At 47.4% G+C, this 16,401-nt stretch overlaps 1 protein-coding gene across 1 annotated transcript in view; it reads left to right on the top strand.

The window, feature by feature from the left end:
- The window catches only part of LOC142312652 (N-acylethanolamine-hydrolyzing acid amidase-like), a 108,842-nt gene extending 94,298 nt beyond the window's left edge, over positions 1–14,544 (top strand). The window contains exons 10-11 of the mRNA XM_075351651.1: positions 1,135–1,210; positions 13,044–14,544. Coding sequence (XP_075207766.1) covers positions 1,135–1,210 — 76 coding nt within the window. The 3' untranslated portion in view covers positions 13,044–14,544. The remainder of the gene's footprint in view (positions 1–1,134; positions 1,211–13,043) is intronic.
- Positions 14,545–16,401: the final 1,857 nt, after the last annotated feature.

Raw genomic sequence — 16,401 nt, forward strand, 5'->3', positions numbered from 1 at the left:
ATTGTTTTTGCCATTTGGGTTTTGCACTGCAAAGCTGAGTTTTTGACCAAAGTTCTGCAACAAAAAGGCAGCAGTTTGAACTGCATAGTGCGGACAAGAAACCCAAATTCCCATAGACTAAGCTTGAAAAGCAGAACACAACCATTTTGGCATTAAACGCTGCAGTTGAAAAAGCAGCAAAAAAGCAGGTAAAAAGCAACGTGCGGACATAGCCTAAGCCGACCCGAGTAATAGCCCCATTGTTTAGTGATGTCCCCTGCTGTAATGTCTCCATTGTATAGTAATGTCCCCTGCTGTAATGTATCCATTGTTTAATAGTGTCCCCTGCTGTAATGTCCTGTGAAGTAATGAGCCCATTGTTTAATAATGTCCTCCTGCTAGTTCCCTTCTGTCCCCTATGTGCCATTGTTTACACAAAATAAAAGATATTCTAACCTCTCCTCCATGCCCGAGGTCCCTCCAGCTGTTTCTTGCAGTCTGCAGGCACACAGAGCCCTCCGTGATAGCGTCCAGTGTATGGAGTGGCCCCTGCAAGTTGTTGTCATAGCTTTACTACAGTTGAATGCTTTACGATGCCACAAAGCATTTAACTGCAGTAAAGCGCATCCAATACACAGGGTCGCTGCTACTGTCAGCGCTTTACTGCAGTTGAATGCTTTGTGGCGCGTAAAGCATTCAATTGTAGTTAAGTCATGACGACATCTTGCAGCGGCCGCTCCGTACACCGCCCGTTATCACGGATCGGTCTGTGTTCCTGCGGACTGCAAGAAACAGCTGGAGGCACCGCGGGCACGGAGGACAGGTGAGAATATCTTTTATTTTGTGTAAAGCCATGACGACACCGTGCACCGCCATATAAGACGACCCCCCGACTTTTTTTTAGAAGATTTCTAGAAGTTAAAAAGTCGTCTTATACGCCAGAAAATACGTTACCTTTTTCTGGTAATGGAGGTGGATCCCATCTATGAGACCCACATATTCTGACCGTGGATAGGAGATAACTTATTCACGTTGGAATACCCCTATCATAAGTGTGTAGAACCTGTATACCCTTTATAAAGATTTGCCTGTTTAAAATGAAGACTACTATATTTTGTCAGGAGTAAGTTTTCATGTGTTTTTGTTGATTTTTAGAAACACAATCTATACAACTGTAATGAGTGCTGCAACCCCAGAGAAATACTCAACTCGAATTCGAAATGAAGTTTAAGTAAGTTTTAGGAATGTGTAGCAATTATTAATGTCTCTTAAATGACTATTGGGTCTAGATGCTCTAAAAAACTGGAGCACGGATTTCATATGAAAATCTGCCAACTCATTGATGCAGTCCTGTTCTGTTACTTCTATTAAGGCCTCGGTTCCACTTGCGAATAGCTTCTGATGCAAGAGCATCGTAAGCGATATGCTAATGACCCTCTGCTGGGAGCGTCAGCCGAGTGTCATACGACTGTGATCCGATCTTGCGATCGCATCACAGCTGCGGAGGCGAGAGAGAGGCAGCACTTTCTCCATCTCCTCCATGGTCTGTTTTTGCGTACACGCACTGCAGTCGGATTACATGCGAATGCAGTGCAATGTTTTCACAGGCAGCCATAGACTTGTATGGGTGCGTGTGAACCGAGATTCGGTGCTAAAGACAGCATGGTGCGATTCATGGACACTACCCCATAGTTTTTCACTGGTGCAAATGCAATACGAGATTTTATCACAGAAGGGTAATATAATATGCCGAGGAACCTTACACCCACTCTTTCTCCTCTGTATGAACTAAAGAAACAAGAAAGTCACTTACAAAAAGTAACTTGTCCAGCAAACTCCTCTCAGCACTGTAACATATTTTTGGCCATTCATTCAATTACCTATCACATAAGTGTATGTGCATGTTATGTCTTTTTAAGGTTGATTCCACCTGAGAGCGCGCTAAAAAAACTGCCAAAATATTGAACATTTGCCTAGCAATATGAATAATACTTGCTTTGCATATATTCAATCATTTTGAGTCTATTTCTACCTCTTCAGGTTTCAAAAGCTTTGAAGTAGATAAAATAATTCACCTGTCCATTCTTCTGACAGCTTCTGTTTGGAAACCACTCACAATATCATTCATACATATATATATATATATATATATATACCCTGTTTCCCCGAAAATAAGAAATAAGACACTGTCTTATATTTTTTTTTTGCCCTGAAAAAAGCGCTAGGTCTTATTTTCAGGGGGTGTCTTATTCTCGAGGAGACATGGTTGGGGGTACGTTTACCCCCCACATAAAGACCCCCCCCCCCGTCCCAGGATCGTCATATTTACCAGCCCAAGGTGTCTGTATGGCTCCCGGATCCTCCTGTGATCTCCCAGCAGGTGCGCTGCATGCCTCCCCTGCGTCTGGCTGACACAGATCTCGCACACATACACATACATACACATACACACACACATACATACACATACACACACACATACATACACATACACACACACATCACTTCTCCCTGTGATCTCCCTGCAGCTGTGCTCCCCTGTGTCTGGCTGACATCAGACCACACACACACACACACACACACATCACTTCTCCCTGTGATCTCCCTGCAGGTGTGCTCCCCTGCGTCTGGCCGACATCAGATCTCTCACACACACACACACACACACACGTCACTTCTCCCTGTGATCTCCCTGCAGCTGTGCTCCCCTGCGTCTGGCCGACATCAGATCTCTCACACACACACACACACACACACACACACGTCACTTCTCCCTGTGATCTCCCTGCAGCTGTGCTCCCCTGCGTCTGGCCGACATCAGATCTCTCACACACACACACACGTCACTTCTCCCTGTGATCTCCCTGCAGCTGTGCTCCCCTGCGTCTGGCCGACATCAGATCTCTCACACACACACACACACACGTCACTTCTCCCTGTGATCTCCCTGCAGCTGTGCTCCCCTGCGTCTGGCCGACATCAGATCTCTCACACACACACACACACACAAACATCACTTCTCCCTGTGATCTCCCTGCAGCTGTGCTCCCCTGTGTCTGGCTGACATCAGATCACACACACACACATCACTTCTCCCTGTGATCTCCCTGCAGCTGTGCTCCCCTGCGTCTGGCTGACATCAGATCACATACACACACAAACACACACACACACACACACTTCTCCGGTGGGCGGTCCCAGCAGCTGTGCTGCATGCCATGCTCCTCTGCCTCCTGCGGACACTCACAGATCCGATCGCTTACATTCACACACAGTCACACATCAGACAGCATACACGCACGGTTCCCTGAAAAATGGCCCCAGGAAAATTGCCCACAGGAAAAATGCCCACAGGAAAATTGCCCACAGGAAAAATGCCCACAGGAAAATTGCCCACATGGAAAATTGCCCACACGGAAAATTGCCCACATGGAAAATTGCCCACACGGAAAATTGCCCACACGGAGAATTGCCCACACAGAAAATCGCCAATTGCAGCATCACAAAGTTTCAGATCTATGATATTTGAGGTGCAAGGTGAGGATGTTCACATGATAGGTCATCAACTTGTGATTTACAGTTGACCTAGTGCAAAACTGGAAAAATGCTGAAGATCTGTGGATTGTAGCAGTCTGTCATTATCAGCAATAGATAGATACAGTCTGCTCTAATCTCACTGATTCTGCCTTACTCCTTCCACCAGCCCAAAACAGCAGCACATGCAGAACCAGCAACAGTGTGATCAAGAGGAGCAATATTATCTGTTGAGTTACATGTGACTGCAGGTCACATCTAATACATTATCATCTCAGGGGAGCCCACCAAAAGCAGGGTGCTGCTGGCAGAGATAGGGTACTTTCACACTTGCGTTCATCGCAATCCGCCACTATGGAAAATAGCGCAGTCCGTTAACGGACTGCGCTATTCTCCATAGACTTATATTGACAATGCACTGTGACGCAGTGTCTGCGTTTCATCCGCTGGCCGACTCTGAGTCGTTATTTTGACTGAGCACCGGGAGGAGGGAACGCAGCATGTAGCGTTTTTGGTGTCGTTAAAACAACTCACCTTGGCGGATTCCGTTGGAATCCGCCAAAGTGTCTAATGATCGCCTATGGTGGCGGATTCCGCCGCTATGCGCTAAGCAGCGGAATCCGCTGATGGATTCCATCACATTCTACTGAGCATATGTACCGCCCCGGGGCTTGGCCGGCTGCCAAGATGCTCGGATCTGGGCTAATCGGTGGGTGGCTTGAGCTCCTCCCGGACCCGGGGGTCACGTCACTCTGAAGGGATGCTGACGCTACGTGAGGGGTGGTGTTCGGTGGGGAGGTCCACGGCTGAGGCCGCGGTTGTTTTTGGGGGTTAAGTTCGTGACGCCACCCACGGGTTGTGGTGAATGGATGGACACCACCGCTGCCGTTGACTAGGCTCCCGGGGATGGTGTTGCGCAGCTTGATGTTGACCCCTCCGTGGGTAGGGGGTGATGGTCCCGGGGGCCCGAGGGTGCTGAGGAGGGGGGATGCGTGCTGGCTTCTTGGTGCGATGCGGTGCGCGGCCCGAGGGAACTGTTGTACTCACTATTACAGACACACTGGAGTCTCTGGTAAACCAAACAAGATTGTGGACGATGCCCGCAGCCGGCTGCGCTTCTCCCCTTTTTTCAGGTTGGTGGTTTCTGCCTTTCTCCTGCACCTCACTTTTAGTAGAATGGTGACTCCTATGCCTGAGTAACAGTAGTCCGCTCCCCAGCTTTGTGTGTGCCAGTAGAGCCCGTTTGCCCGCAGACGCTGGCCCGTGGGATCTCGATGCCTGGGCGGTGGCTTTCTATCCCTCTGGTTGGGCTGTTGTCTTCAGTCAGGTCTTGGGTGGGAAAGGACCTAAAGTCCAGACCCCAATCAGTGAATTCAACTCAGTCCAGTGGCTTCTGGGACTCGTACTGGGTCTGAGTACCCCTCCTGGTGCTCTGGTTTCCAATCGGTTCCCCGGTTCGATACCGGCGGGCCACTACCCGGTCCCGGTTCCTTACGGTTCCACCGGCTGTAATCCCTGCTCCTGTAGGCGGCCACCACCGTCTGCCCCCTGGCCACAGGGTATCCGGGCTCCAACCCAGATCCCTGACAGACGTGCACACTTTGTTACCACTCTCCTCCACTCCTGTCACTGAACTCTCTGTTTTTCCCGCCTCAGGCTCTCCGAACTCCTCGGTGGGCGTGGCCAACCGCCTGGCTCCACCCCCCGGGTGTGAACGTCAAGTCCTGAGAGGGGTGACTCAGGGTTTTAAGGTTGGCTGCTGGTACCTTTTTAGGGGAAGGTGTTTGTGCAAGGGCCTACTTGTGACTACCTGGCTAATCCAGGGCGTCACACATGCTCAGCATGTCCAGCAGAACGATCTAAATTGTTTAAAATCATTCCTGGTCTCTCTATCGCTCTCTGTCGGTCGGTCTCTCCCTCTCACCCCCTCTCTCATACTCACCAATCATGGGCGCGGCGCTGCACAGCTGTCACCATGCTCTGGTGGCTTCTCCTCTTTGAAAATGTCGGCCGCTCATTATTCCATCTCGTATTCCCTGCTTCCCCCGCCCACCGGTGCCTATGATTGGTTGCAGTCAGATGCGCCCCCACGCTGAGTGACAGCTGTCTCACAGAAACCAATCACAGCCGCCAGTGGGCGGGTCTATATCATGCAGTACAATAAATAAATAAATAGTTTTAAAAAAACGGCGTGCGGTCCCCCCCAATTTTGATACCAGCCAAGGAAAAGCCACACGGCTGAAGGCTGGTATTCTCAGGATGGGGAGCCCCACGTTATGGGGAGCCCCCCAGCCTAAAAATATCAGCCAGCAGCCGCTCGAAATTGCCGCATCCATTAGATGCGACAGTCCCAGGACTCTAGCCGGCTCATCCCAAATTGCCCTGGTGCGGTGGCAATCGGGGTAATTAGGAGTTAATTGCAAACCATAGCTGCCACTAAGTCCTAGGTTAATCATGGCAGGCGTCTATGAGAAACCCCCCATGATTAACCTGTAAGTGAAAGTAAATAAACACATACACCCAAAAAAATCCTTTATTTGAAATAAAAGACAAAAATACACCCTTTTTCACCACTTTATTAAAATCCCCAAATACCCCTCCAGATCCGACGTGATCCACAGAGGTCCCATGACGCTTTCAGCTCTGCTACATGAAGCTGACAGGAGCGGCCACAGACCATTACCGCTCTCTGTCAGCTCCACACAGCAACTGAAGTGAATCGCGCTGTCAGCGGGGATGTCACTGAGGTAGTGCTGGTGTGTGCATTAATGATGGGGGTGGTAGTACCTGCGTGTGTGTGGTGATGATGGGGGCGGTAGTGCCGGTGTGTGCGGCGGTGATGATGGGGGTGGTAGTGCCGGGGTGTGTGCAGTGATGATGGGTGCGTTAGTGCCTGCGTGTGTGCGGTGATGATGGGGGCGGTAGTGCCTGCGTGTGTGTGGTGATGATGGGGGCGGTAGTGCTGGGGTGTGTGCGGTGATGATGGGGCGGTAGTGCTGTGGTGGGTGCCGTGATGATGGGGGCGGTAGTGCCGCTGTGTGCGGTGATGATGGGGGCGGTAGTGACGGTGTGTGCTGTGATGATAGGGACGGTAGTGCCTGTGTGTGGGCGGTGATGATGGGGGCGGTAGTGCCTGCGTGTGTGTGATTATGATGGGGCGGTAGTGCTGGGGTGTGTGCGGTGATGATGGGGGCGGTAGTGCCTGTGTGTGTGCGGTGATGATGGGGGCTCTCTCTCTCTCGGCTAAAGAAAACTAACGCAACGTGTTATTTCACAGGAATCTGTTGCCTTTATTATCACACTATTTACAACGCATCCGTCACATGCGTCACACAACGCATTGTGACGGATGCCTAAACAACGCAATTGTGAAAGTAGCCATAGCTGGTCCTGAAAGCCCCAAAGGCACAGCAGAGAGGTGAGACTCTGTCGCTTGTACCACCTTGTGTTCGTGCTGGGAATGTATGATATGTTTTTGCAGTGGTGTAACTAGAGTCCAATGGGCCCCAGTGTGAAATTTGGATCTGCCCCCCCCCCACTCACACATGTTCTCACATGTACGGGCGCTTGTAGTGTTCTAACTTCTATCAAGACTTATGAACTGTCCTGGTATATATTCCCATCCTCCTGGTGTATATGACCAATGCTGGTATATAAGGTCCTCATCCTGGTATGTATGGTCCACGTTGTCTCCATCCTGGTATATATGTTCCCATCCTGAGTTACATGGTCCCCAATCCTAGTGAGCATTCATGTCTGTTGGCAATTTTCTGTGGACATTTTTCACATATCATGTGAACATCCTCACCTTGCACCTCAAATATCATAGATCTGAAACTTTCTGATGCTGCAATTGGCAATTTTCCGTGTGGGCAATGTTCCATGTGGGCAATTTTCCGTGTGGGCAATTTTCCGTGTGGGCAACTTTCTATGTGGGCAATTTTCCGTGTGGGCAATTTTCCATGTGGGCAATTTTCCGTGTGGGCAATTTTCCATGTGGGCAATTTTCCTGTGGGCATTTTTCCTATGGGCAATATTCATGTGGGCATTTTTCTGGTCACCTACACGCACATATCTTATACACTCACACACACACCCCACATCTCCCTGTGCCCTCCGGTGGGCGGTCCCAGCAGCTGTGCTGCACGCCGTGCTCCTCTGCCTTCTGCGACACTCACAGATCCGATCGCATACATTCATTCACACACACACACACACACAAAATATAGCACATACGCGCGCACACACTCACAACATCCGGACATACCACATAATTCCGGCCATGTGATCCTCGGCAGGTCCTGGAAGGTCACTGCACGCACAGTATCGCCGCCGAGAATTAAGCGATATCGCCGGATGTTGTGAGTGTGTGGATGCGATCTGTAGTGTGTGTCTGTGTGTGTGATCTGATGTGTGTGTGTGATCTGATGTGTGTGTGTGTGTGTGTGTGTGTGTGTGTGTGTGTGTGTGTTCCGCTGCAGCACCTTGATGCGCTCACCTGCTCCTGGTCGGCGTCTGGTGAGTATGTTCGGGGGTCTTCTTTCTTTTGTCTTCTCTCCTCTGGGGGTTTCCACTGCCTAATAATGTGTCCTGCAGTGTCTTTAACTCTTTCACGGCTGCATGACACTTCATTATTGACCGTGGCTAGGTCTTATTTTCAGGGGATGTCTTATATTAAAGCTTCCCTGAAAACTTCTGGGAGGTCTTATTTTCGGGGGAGGTCTTATTTTCGGGGTCTTATTTTCGGGGAAGCACGAGATATATATATATATATATATATATATATATATATATATATATATACAGTTAGGTCCAGAAATATTTGGACAGTGACACAATTTTCGCGAGTTGGGCTCTGCATGCCACCACATTGGATTAGAAATGAAACCTCTACAACAGAATTAAAGTGCAGATTGTAACGTTTAATTTGAAGGTTTGAACAAAAATATCTGATAGAAATTGTAGGAATTGTACACATTTCTTTACAAACACTCCACATTTTAGGAGGTCAAAAGTAATTGGACAAATAAACCAAACCCAAACAAAATATTTTTATTTTCAATATTTTGTTGCGAATCCTTTGGAGGCAATCACTGCCTTAAGTCTGGAACCCATGGACATCACCAAACGCTGGGTTTCCTCCTTCTTAATGCTTTGCCAGGCCTTTACAGCCGCAGCCTTTAGGTCTTGCTTGTTTGTGGGTCTTTCCGTCTTAAGTCTGGATTTGAGCAAGTGAAATGCATGCTCTATTGGGTTAAGATCTGGTGATTGACTTGGCCATTGCAGAATGTTCAGAATTCATCTGGCTACTCTTGTCTGCTGTTATGTCATCAATAAACACAAGTGACCCAGTGCCATTGAAAGCCATGCATGCCCATGCCATCACGTTGCCTCCACCATGTTTTACAGAGGATGTGGTGTGCCTTGGATCATGTGCCGTTCCCTTTCTTCTCCAAACTTTTTTCTTCCCATCATTCTGGTACAGGTTGATCTTTGTCTCATCTGTCCATAGAATACTTTTCCAGAACTGAGCTGGCTTCCTGAGGTGTTTTTCAGCAAATTTAACTCTGGCCTGTCTATTTTTGGAATTGATGAATGGTTTGCATCTAGATGTGAACCCTTTGTATTTACTTTCATGGAGTCTTCTCTTTACTGTTGACTTAGAGACAGATACACCTACTTCACTGAGAGTGTTCTGGACTTCAGTTGATGTTGTGAACGGGTTCTTCTTCACCAAAGAAAGTATGCGGCGATCATCCACCACTGTTGTCATCCGTGGACGCCCAGGCCTTTTTGAGTTCCCAAGCTCACCAGTCAATTCCTTTTTTCTCAGAATGTACCCGACTGTTGATTTTGCTACTCCAAGCATGTCTGCTATCTCTCTGATGGATTTTTTCTTTTTTTTCAGCCTCAGGATGTTCTGCTTCACCTCAATTGAGAGTTCCTTAGATCGCATGTTGTCTGGTCACAGCAACAGCTTCCAAATGCAAAACCACACACCTGTAATCAACCCCAGACCTTTTAACTACTTCATTGATTACAGGTTAACGAGGGAGATGCCTTCAGAGTTAATTGCAGCCCTTAGAGTCCCTTGTCCAATTACTTTTGGTCCCTTGAAAAAGAGGAGGCTATGCATTACAGAGCTATGATTCCTAAACCCTTTCTCCGATTTGGATGTGAAAACTCTCATATTGCAGCTGGGAGTGTGCACTTTCAGCCCATATTATATATATAATTGTATTTCTGAACATGTTTTTGTAAACAGCTAAAATAACAAAACTTGTGTCACTGTCCAAATATTTCTGGCCCTGACTGTATATATATATATATATATATATATATATATATACTAGAAGGTGGCCCGATTCTACGCATCGGGTATTCTAGAATTTACGTATTGTGTAGTTCATGTATGATTTTTGTTATATATATATATATAGAGATGTTGTTGTGTGTAGTTACCAAGTGTTTGTGTAGGCGCTGTACATGTTCTGGGTGTTGTCTGGGTGTGACGGGGGGTGAGAGCGGTGTTGTATGTGTGTTGCGTGTGTTGCGTTGTTTGTGGAGCGCTGTGTGTCTGTAGCGTTGTGTGTGTGTGTTGCGCGGTTTGTGTGTGTGTGGTGTGTTTTGGGGGGAGGTATGTTTTGTGCAATGTGTGTGTTGTGCGGTATGTGCGTATATTTGTGTGTGCCGCGGTGTTTGTGTGTTGGGTGTTGTGTGTGTGCAGCGTTGTCTGTGTGTGTGGGTGTCTGTGTAGGGCAGTTGTTTGTGGTTCCCAGTGTGTGTGTGTGTGTGTGGTGTGTTGTGCAGTGCGCGCGCGTGTGTGTGTGTGTGTGTGTGTGTGTGTGTGTGTGCATCAGCCTCTCTTCTCTCAGCCTACCTCTCCCAGCCTCCCTCCTCCCAGCCTCCCTCAGCATCAGCCTCCCTCTCCCAGCCTCCCCAAGCATCAGCCTCCACCAGCATCAGCCTCTCTCCTTCCAGCCTCCCCCAGCATCAGCCTCCGCCAGCATCAGCCTCCCTCTCCCAGCCTTCCCCAGGATCAGCCTCTCTCCTCCCAGCCTCTGTCCTCCCAGCCTTCCCCAGCATCAGCTTTCCCCTCCCAGCCTCCCTCAGCATCAGCCTTCCCCAACATCAGCCTCTCTCCTCCCAGCCTCAGCCTCTCTCCTTCCAGCCTCCCCCAGCATCAGCCTCTCTCCTTCCAGCTTCCCTCAGCATCAGCCTCCCCTTCCCAGCCTTCCCCAGGATCAGCCTCTCTCCTCCCAGCCTCCTTCCTCCCAGCCTCCCCCTCCCAGCCTCCCTCAGCATCAGCCTTCCGCTCCCAGTCTCCCCCAGCATCAGCCTCCCCATGCATCAGCCTCCACCAGCATCAGCCTCTCTCCTTCCAGCCTCCCCCAGCATCAGCCTCCCCTTCCCAGCCTTCCCCAGGATCAGCCTCTCTCCTCCCAGCCTCCTTCCTCCCAGCCTCCCTCAGCATCAGCCTTCCGCTCCCAGTCTCCCCCAGCATCAGCCTCCCCAAGCATCAGCCTCTCTCCTTCCAGCCTCCCCCAGCATCAGCCTCTCTCCTTCCAGCCTCCCTCAGCATCAGCCTCCCGTTCCCAGCCTTCCCCAGGGTCAGCCTCTCTCCTCCCAGCCTCCTTCCTCCCAGCCTCCCTCAGCATCAGCCTTCCCCTCCCAGTCTCCCCCAGCATCAGCCTCCCCAAGCATCAGCCTCCACCAGCATTAGCCTCTCTCCTTCCAGCCTCCCCCAGCATCAGCCTCCCCAAGCATCAGCCTCCACCAGCATCAGCCTCCCTCGTCCCAGCCTCCCCCTCCCAGCCTCCCCCAGCATCAGCCTCTCTCCTCCCAGCCTTCCCCATGATCAGCCTCTCTGCTCCCAGCCTCCTCCAGCACGCCGTGCTCCTCTGCCGACACTCACACACCCGATCGCATCCACTCACACACACCCGATCGCATCCACTCACACACACCCGATCGCATCCACTCACACACACCCGATCGCATACACTCACACACACAGACACTGACGATATCGCACATACGCGCTTATACTCACAACATCCGGGGATATCACATGCTTCTGGCCATGTGATCCTCCCGCAGGTCCTGGAAGCTCACAACAGCACAGTATCGCCGCCGAGAAGCAAGCGATATCCCAGGATGTTGTGAGTATGTGGATGCGATGTGTGTGTGAGAGTGAGTGTGATCTGATTTGTGTGTGTGTATGTCTGTGTGTGTGTATGTGTGTGTGTGTGCTGTTATGTGTCTGTATTTTCCGCCGCTGCAGGACCTTGATGTGTGGATGCGATGTGATGTGTGTGTGAGGTGTGTATGAGAGTGAGTGTGAGCCGGTGTACACTGGTAACTATGATACACATCGGGTAACTAAGGGACCTTAGTTACCCGATGTGTATAATGGTTACCAGCTTTCACGGCCTCCGTCAAGATGCCAGCATCGCAAGGTTATGTGTGGCGCTGCTGGGATCCTGACGGAGCCGGTGTAGAAGCAAGCGATATCCCAGGATGTTGTGAGTGTGTGGATGTGATGTGTGAGAGTGAGTGTGATCTGATGTGTGTGTGTACTCACCTGGGAGTCGCGGCTCCGTGTCAGTTGGGCCAGAGCGAGCGTGCATTGCGTGAGGGGGGCGGGGCCTGCAGAGAGCCGGGGCGAGAGGCCAATCCGTGTGGGGGGGCGGGGCCATGGCGAGCCCAGCGGCCAATCAGCTTTGTGTCACCGTAAGGACACAATTTCGGAGCATGACAGACAGACAGATAGACAGACAGACAGACAGACAGAATAAGGCAATTATATATATAGATATATATATAGATATATATATAGTTCTAAAACAAAATATGTTGGTAACGAAGAAGCTGCCGCAAAAACTACTAAATAAAATGCTAAAGAAGACACTTCAAGAAAAGTACTACTGGCATGTTCCTGATGCGTTTAATGCTTTAAAATATCAGCTGGTGGATCAGCATCTAGAAGATGTTATTCGCACATACCCGAACACATCATCCTGTCCTAGGATCATAAAGCGTTTGCTACTCCTCATAAAAGTTGGCATAATTGATATTCTGCTGCTAAAACGTAGAACATGAAGCATGGCTTGGTTACATTTTCAAATACCTATATTGTTTAATTGAAGCTCTAATTTTGGTTCTGATTCCAGTATTGTCAGACATGCACTTTTAATTAAAGCCAGTATTTCTTATACTGGACAGGCTAAATGCTGTCAAGGTAGCAAGGAAAATTATATTTCCAGCAACAGGTCTGTTCATGAATGGAAAATCTTTTATTTAAAAGGTTACAATTCTACATTTTAGAATCTTACTTTATATAGGCCTTTTTTTGTTATATCCTGGCACATGTGATGAAAAGTTCTAATTATGGTAATGCTTTTCACTTGGAAAGTAACTAAGGTTTTTCTGTAAATTGATTTAGTCACTAATTTTAGGAAGCATATAGAAGTATTTAATCATACATTATTTTTAATATACTCTCTGCAATACCTTTTATCTTTCCATAGATAAAGAGCTGCAAATTAATATTTCTGAAGGAATTTGCCACGTGACTCTTCTTTTACATTTCAAACGTTGATCATGATTGCCAGTGCTGACATGAATTTATTTGCATAATGTCTAAGTAATAAATGTTATATACGGTATACTATTTTGGACGACCTGTTAAATGAAGTTTGTTTGTTTTCTTTAAAGTATGTGCGTCAGACAGAACAATGTCATTAATGGTTCCTCAATTTGATGCAGATATCCCAGACGTCTTCTGCTTTTGAGGTGCCGAAATTATTTTTTTCCTCGTTTAGAACATGTTGACTAAAATGGTCAAAAACACCAAAATGGCAGAAGACTCAAATCATTTTTCTAGCGTGTAGCCTGGAGCGTACACAGATCTTACCACTTGTTATTATTAAAGGGGTTGTTCAGGACTATTTAATTTTTTCCAATGGGCCTAATACCTTACAATCAGGTAGTTGCTAACTACCTGCCTGTTCTGCCCAACGCAGATTTCTACCGATACAGAGCAATCACAGACATAATGCTTGTGTATATGCCTGTATTGCAACCTCAGTATACTTGCATCAGTTTACTCATTTAAAGGAGTTGTCTGTGGTTATTTACATTTTTTTACTTTGGACCTAAGAACTAACAGGCAGGTAGTTGCTAACAACCTTGAAGCCCAAAAAAACCCAAACCTAACATTTGATGTAATGTCTGCTCTCTTACCAAAACTATTCATGTACCTATACCAGTTTTAAGGAAATGTGTTGACTGGTATATAGATATAAAAGCTTACTATTTATTATAATTACATAATAAAATATAATATACAGTGCACTGAAAAAGGGGATAAAAAAGGAGGACCAACCTTTAGCCCAGGCCTTCACAACATACGGCCTGTTAGTGGCATGCAGCCTGCCAAGGAGTCTTGATGCGGCCCGTAGTAATTGGGAGACGCCGACTCCTTTCCTTCTATATTTAAATGTATTCATGTCTTTCAGATGTAGATACATTTGAACATTGTGGTGCTGGGACTAGGGCAGAGGAGCATCCGTTAACTCCCGCCCCGACGTGAAGCAGCATGATGATCTCAACATGCTAGTAACCTCATCACACTGCTGCCGACATCGGGCTGCAGAGAAAGTGGTGGGGACTGATAAGCGCTCCAGGAGAAGTAAAAGATAAATGTGTTTCAGGATTGGTGTTACTTTCTAGGGGACACTGTGGAGCAATGGGGGTTATTATGGAGCTGAGGGGCACATTATGGTCCAATGGGAGATATTAAAGGGAACCTGTCAGGTCTCCCATGCCCCAGAACCACCAGCAGTTGAGTCTACCTATCTAATTTTTCTGCCTTACAGCCCCTTTATTACATTTGACACATAAAAAGATTTTAGAAAAAGTATTTCTAAAGTCCGTCTATGATATGCCGATAAATCCTTACTTAGTTGATGGGGCGATAGTTTACCCAGGGGACATTACAGAGAGGGGTAGTGTGTGGAGGACATTATCTGAGAGGGGTAATGTGGGGGGGGGATATGAAGAGGGGCAGTTTGTGTGGGGGATATTTTGTGCAGCAGGGGAGATATTTCTATACTGTTAGTGGTTCTGGTGCTATTTTCATGAATTGATGGTGGCAGTGGCACCACATACATGTGCGGACGGCGGTTGACATACATAAATACAAACATAAATTTGACTTGCAACTATTTGGCATATGATTCGTTATACATATTCTTGTCATGTTACTGCATTGTTACTGTTTTGCTCCAGGTGGTGGAAAAACAATTCTTCCTGTATACTACAAATTACAACCTGTTCTCACATTCCCTAATAGGTCAATGTTTTTATTAGGTTGATTCGCAAGTGAAAGGTCACTGGTTTGAATTGTGGAGCAGCCATGAAGATGATTTCCCAAGGAAAGAGAAATAGCATCATCCAACTCATCGATAGCGGTCTCTCAGCCAAGAAATTTGCCAAACTGCATCATGTGAGTGCCATGAGTTGGAAGAATCCGAAATAAAGTCTGTTCATCCATTCAAAAGCCAAGTGGTGGGTATCCAGGCAAAATATTGGAGTTAACAAGTTGGCTCATAACTAGGTCTATCCGTTCTGGCAGTGGAGGTGGCTCGGTTGCTTCATAATAGTGAAATCACAGACGTCCATGCAAGCACCATGCAGTGCAAGTTACACAAATCTGGAATGGTAGCCCGACAAAAGGTGAAGCCTCAACTTCAATATCATCATAAGAAGCGTCGGTTCGAGTGTGCCATGAAGTAAGAAAAGTGAACATAGAAGATTGGAAACATGATTTGGAGCGATGAGTCAAAAGTCAATAGATTAGGCTCTGATGGATGCAAATGGGTCTGGAAGAAACAAGGGAAAAAGGGGCTAAAGGATTAAGAAATTGAAAACTGTCAAGTTCAGTGCAGGAAGCCTGATGATATGGGGTTGGTTCACAGCAAACGCATTGGATACTTGACAGGGAGGAGGGAATATATCAGCTCACCAGTACAGAAGCCACCAAGTAGATATATGCGGTGCACGGAGAATCTAATCCAGCCTCTGGGTTTAGCAACATGGAAGATCCAGCAACCGCAGAGAGATATTCAGTCCATATTAAAACATCACATTTATTTGAAAAAAAAGTTAAAAAGGGGGATAAAAAATTTGCATCAGGCCTAAGAATATTTTTACTCTAAAGGGTGCTTTACATGCTGCAACATCGCTAGCGATCTCGTTAGCGATGTGACACATGAGATCGCAGATAAGATTTGCTGAGATCGCAAATAATAGGTCATTTCTGTAGCGCCGGTCACATGTGCGATCTCGGCAAATCGTATGTGCGATCTGGCGTGTCACATCGCTAATGAGATCGCTAGCGATGTTGCAGCGTGTAAAGCACCCTTAAACGTGTAGACCTGGATAGCATCTTGATGTAATTTTTTTTATCCCCATTTTGAACTTTTTTTTTTTCCATTAACTGTGATGTTTTAATATGGACTGAATATCTCTCTGCGGTGCTGGATCTTCCTCACTTTTTTTTTCATTGGATACTTGACCAGGATCGATGGTGGTCTCAATGCTGAGCTGTATGTGAGTATCATACAAGACGAGTTATTTCATAAACTCGAGTACTATGAGTAAGAAAAGGACAACATTGGCGAAGAATTGGTTCAGTGACAATGAATAGAGGTGCTGGATTGGAACCCACAGTCCACATACCTTAAAACAATCAAACACTTCTAGGTAGAGTCAAAGAAAAATCTGTATACATATCCAAGTGAGTGGACCCATATGCACCAACATTAGGAATGTGAAGAAGAGACCTCGGATCAAATTTTGGTCAAGACATGCTTAAATGTGAGC

The sequence above is a fragment of the Anomaloglossus baeobatrachus genome, chromosome 1 (genome assembly GCF_048569485.1).
Source record: "Anomaloglossus baeobatrachus isolate aAnoBae1 chromosome 1, aAnoBae1.hap1, whole genome shotgun sequence".
NCBI classification, from domain to species: domain Eukaryota; kingdom Metazoa; phylum Chordata; class Amphibia; order Anura; family Aromobatidae; genus Anomaloglossus; species Anomaloglossus baeobatrachus.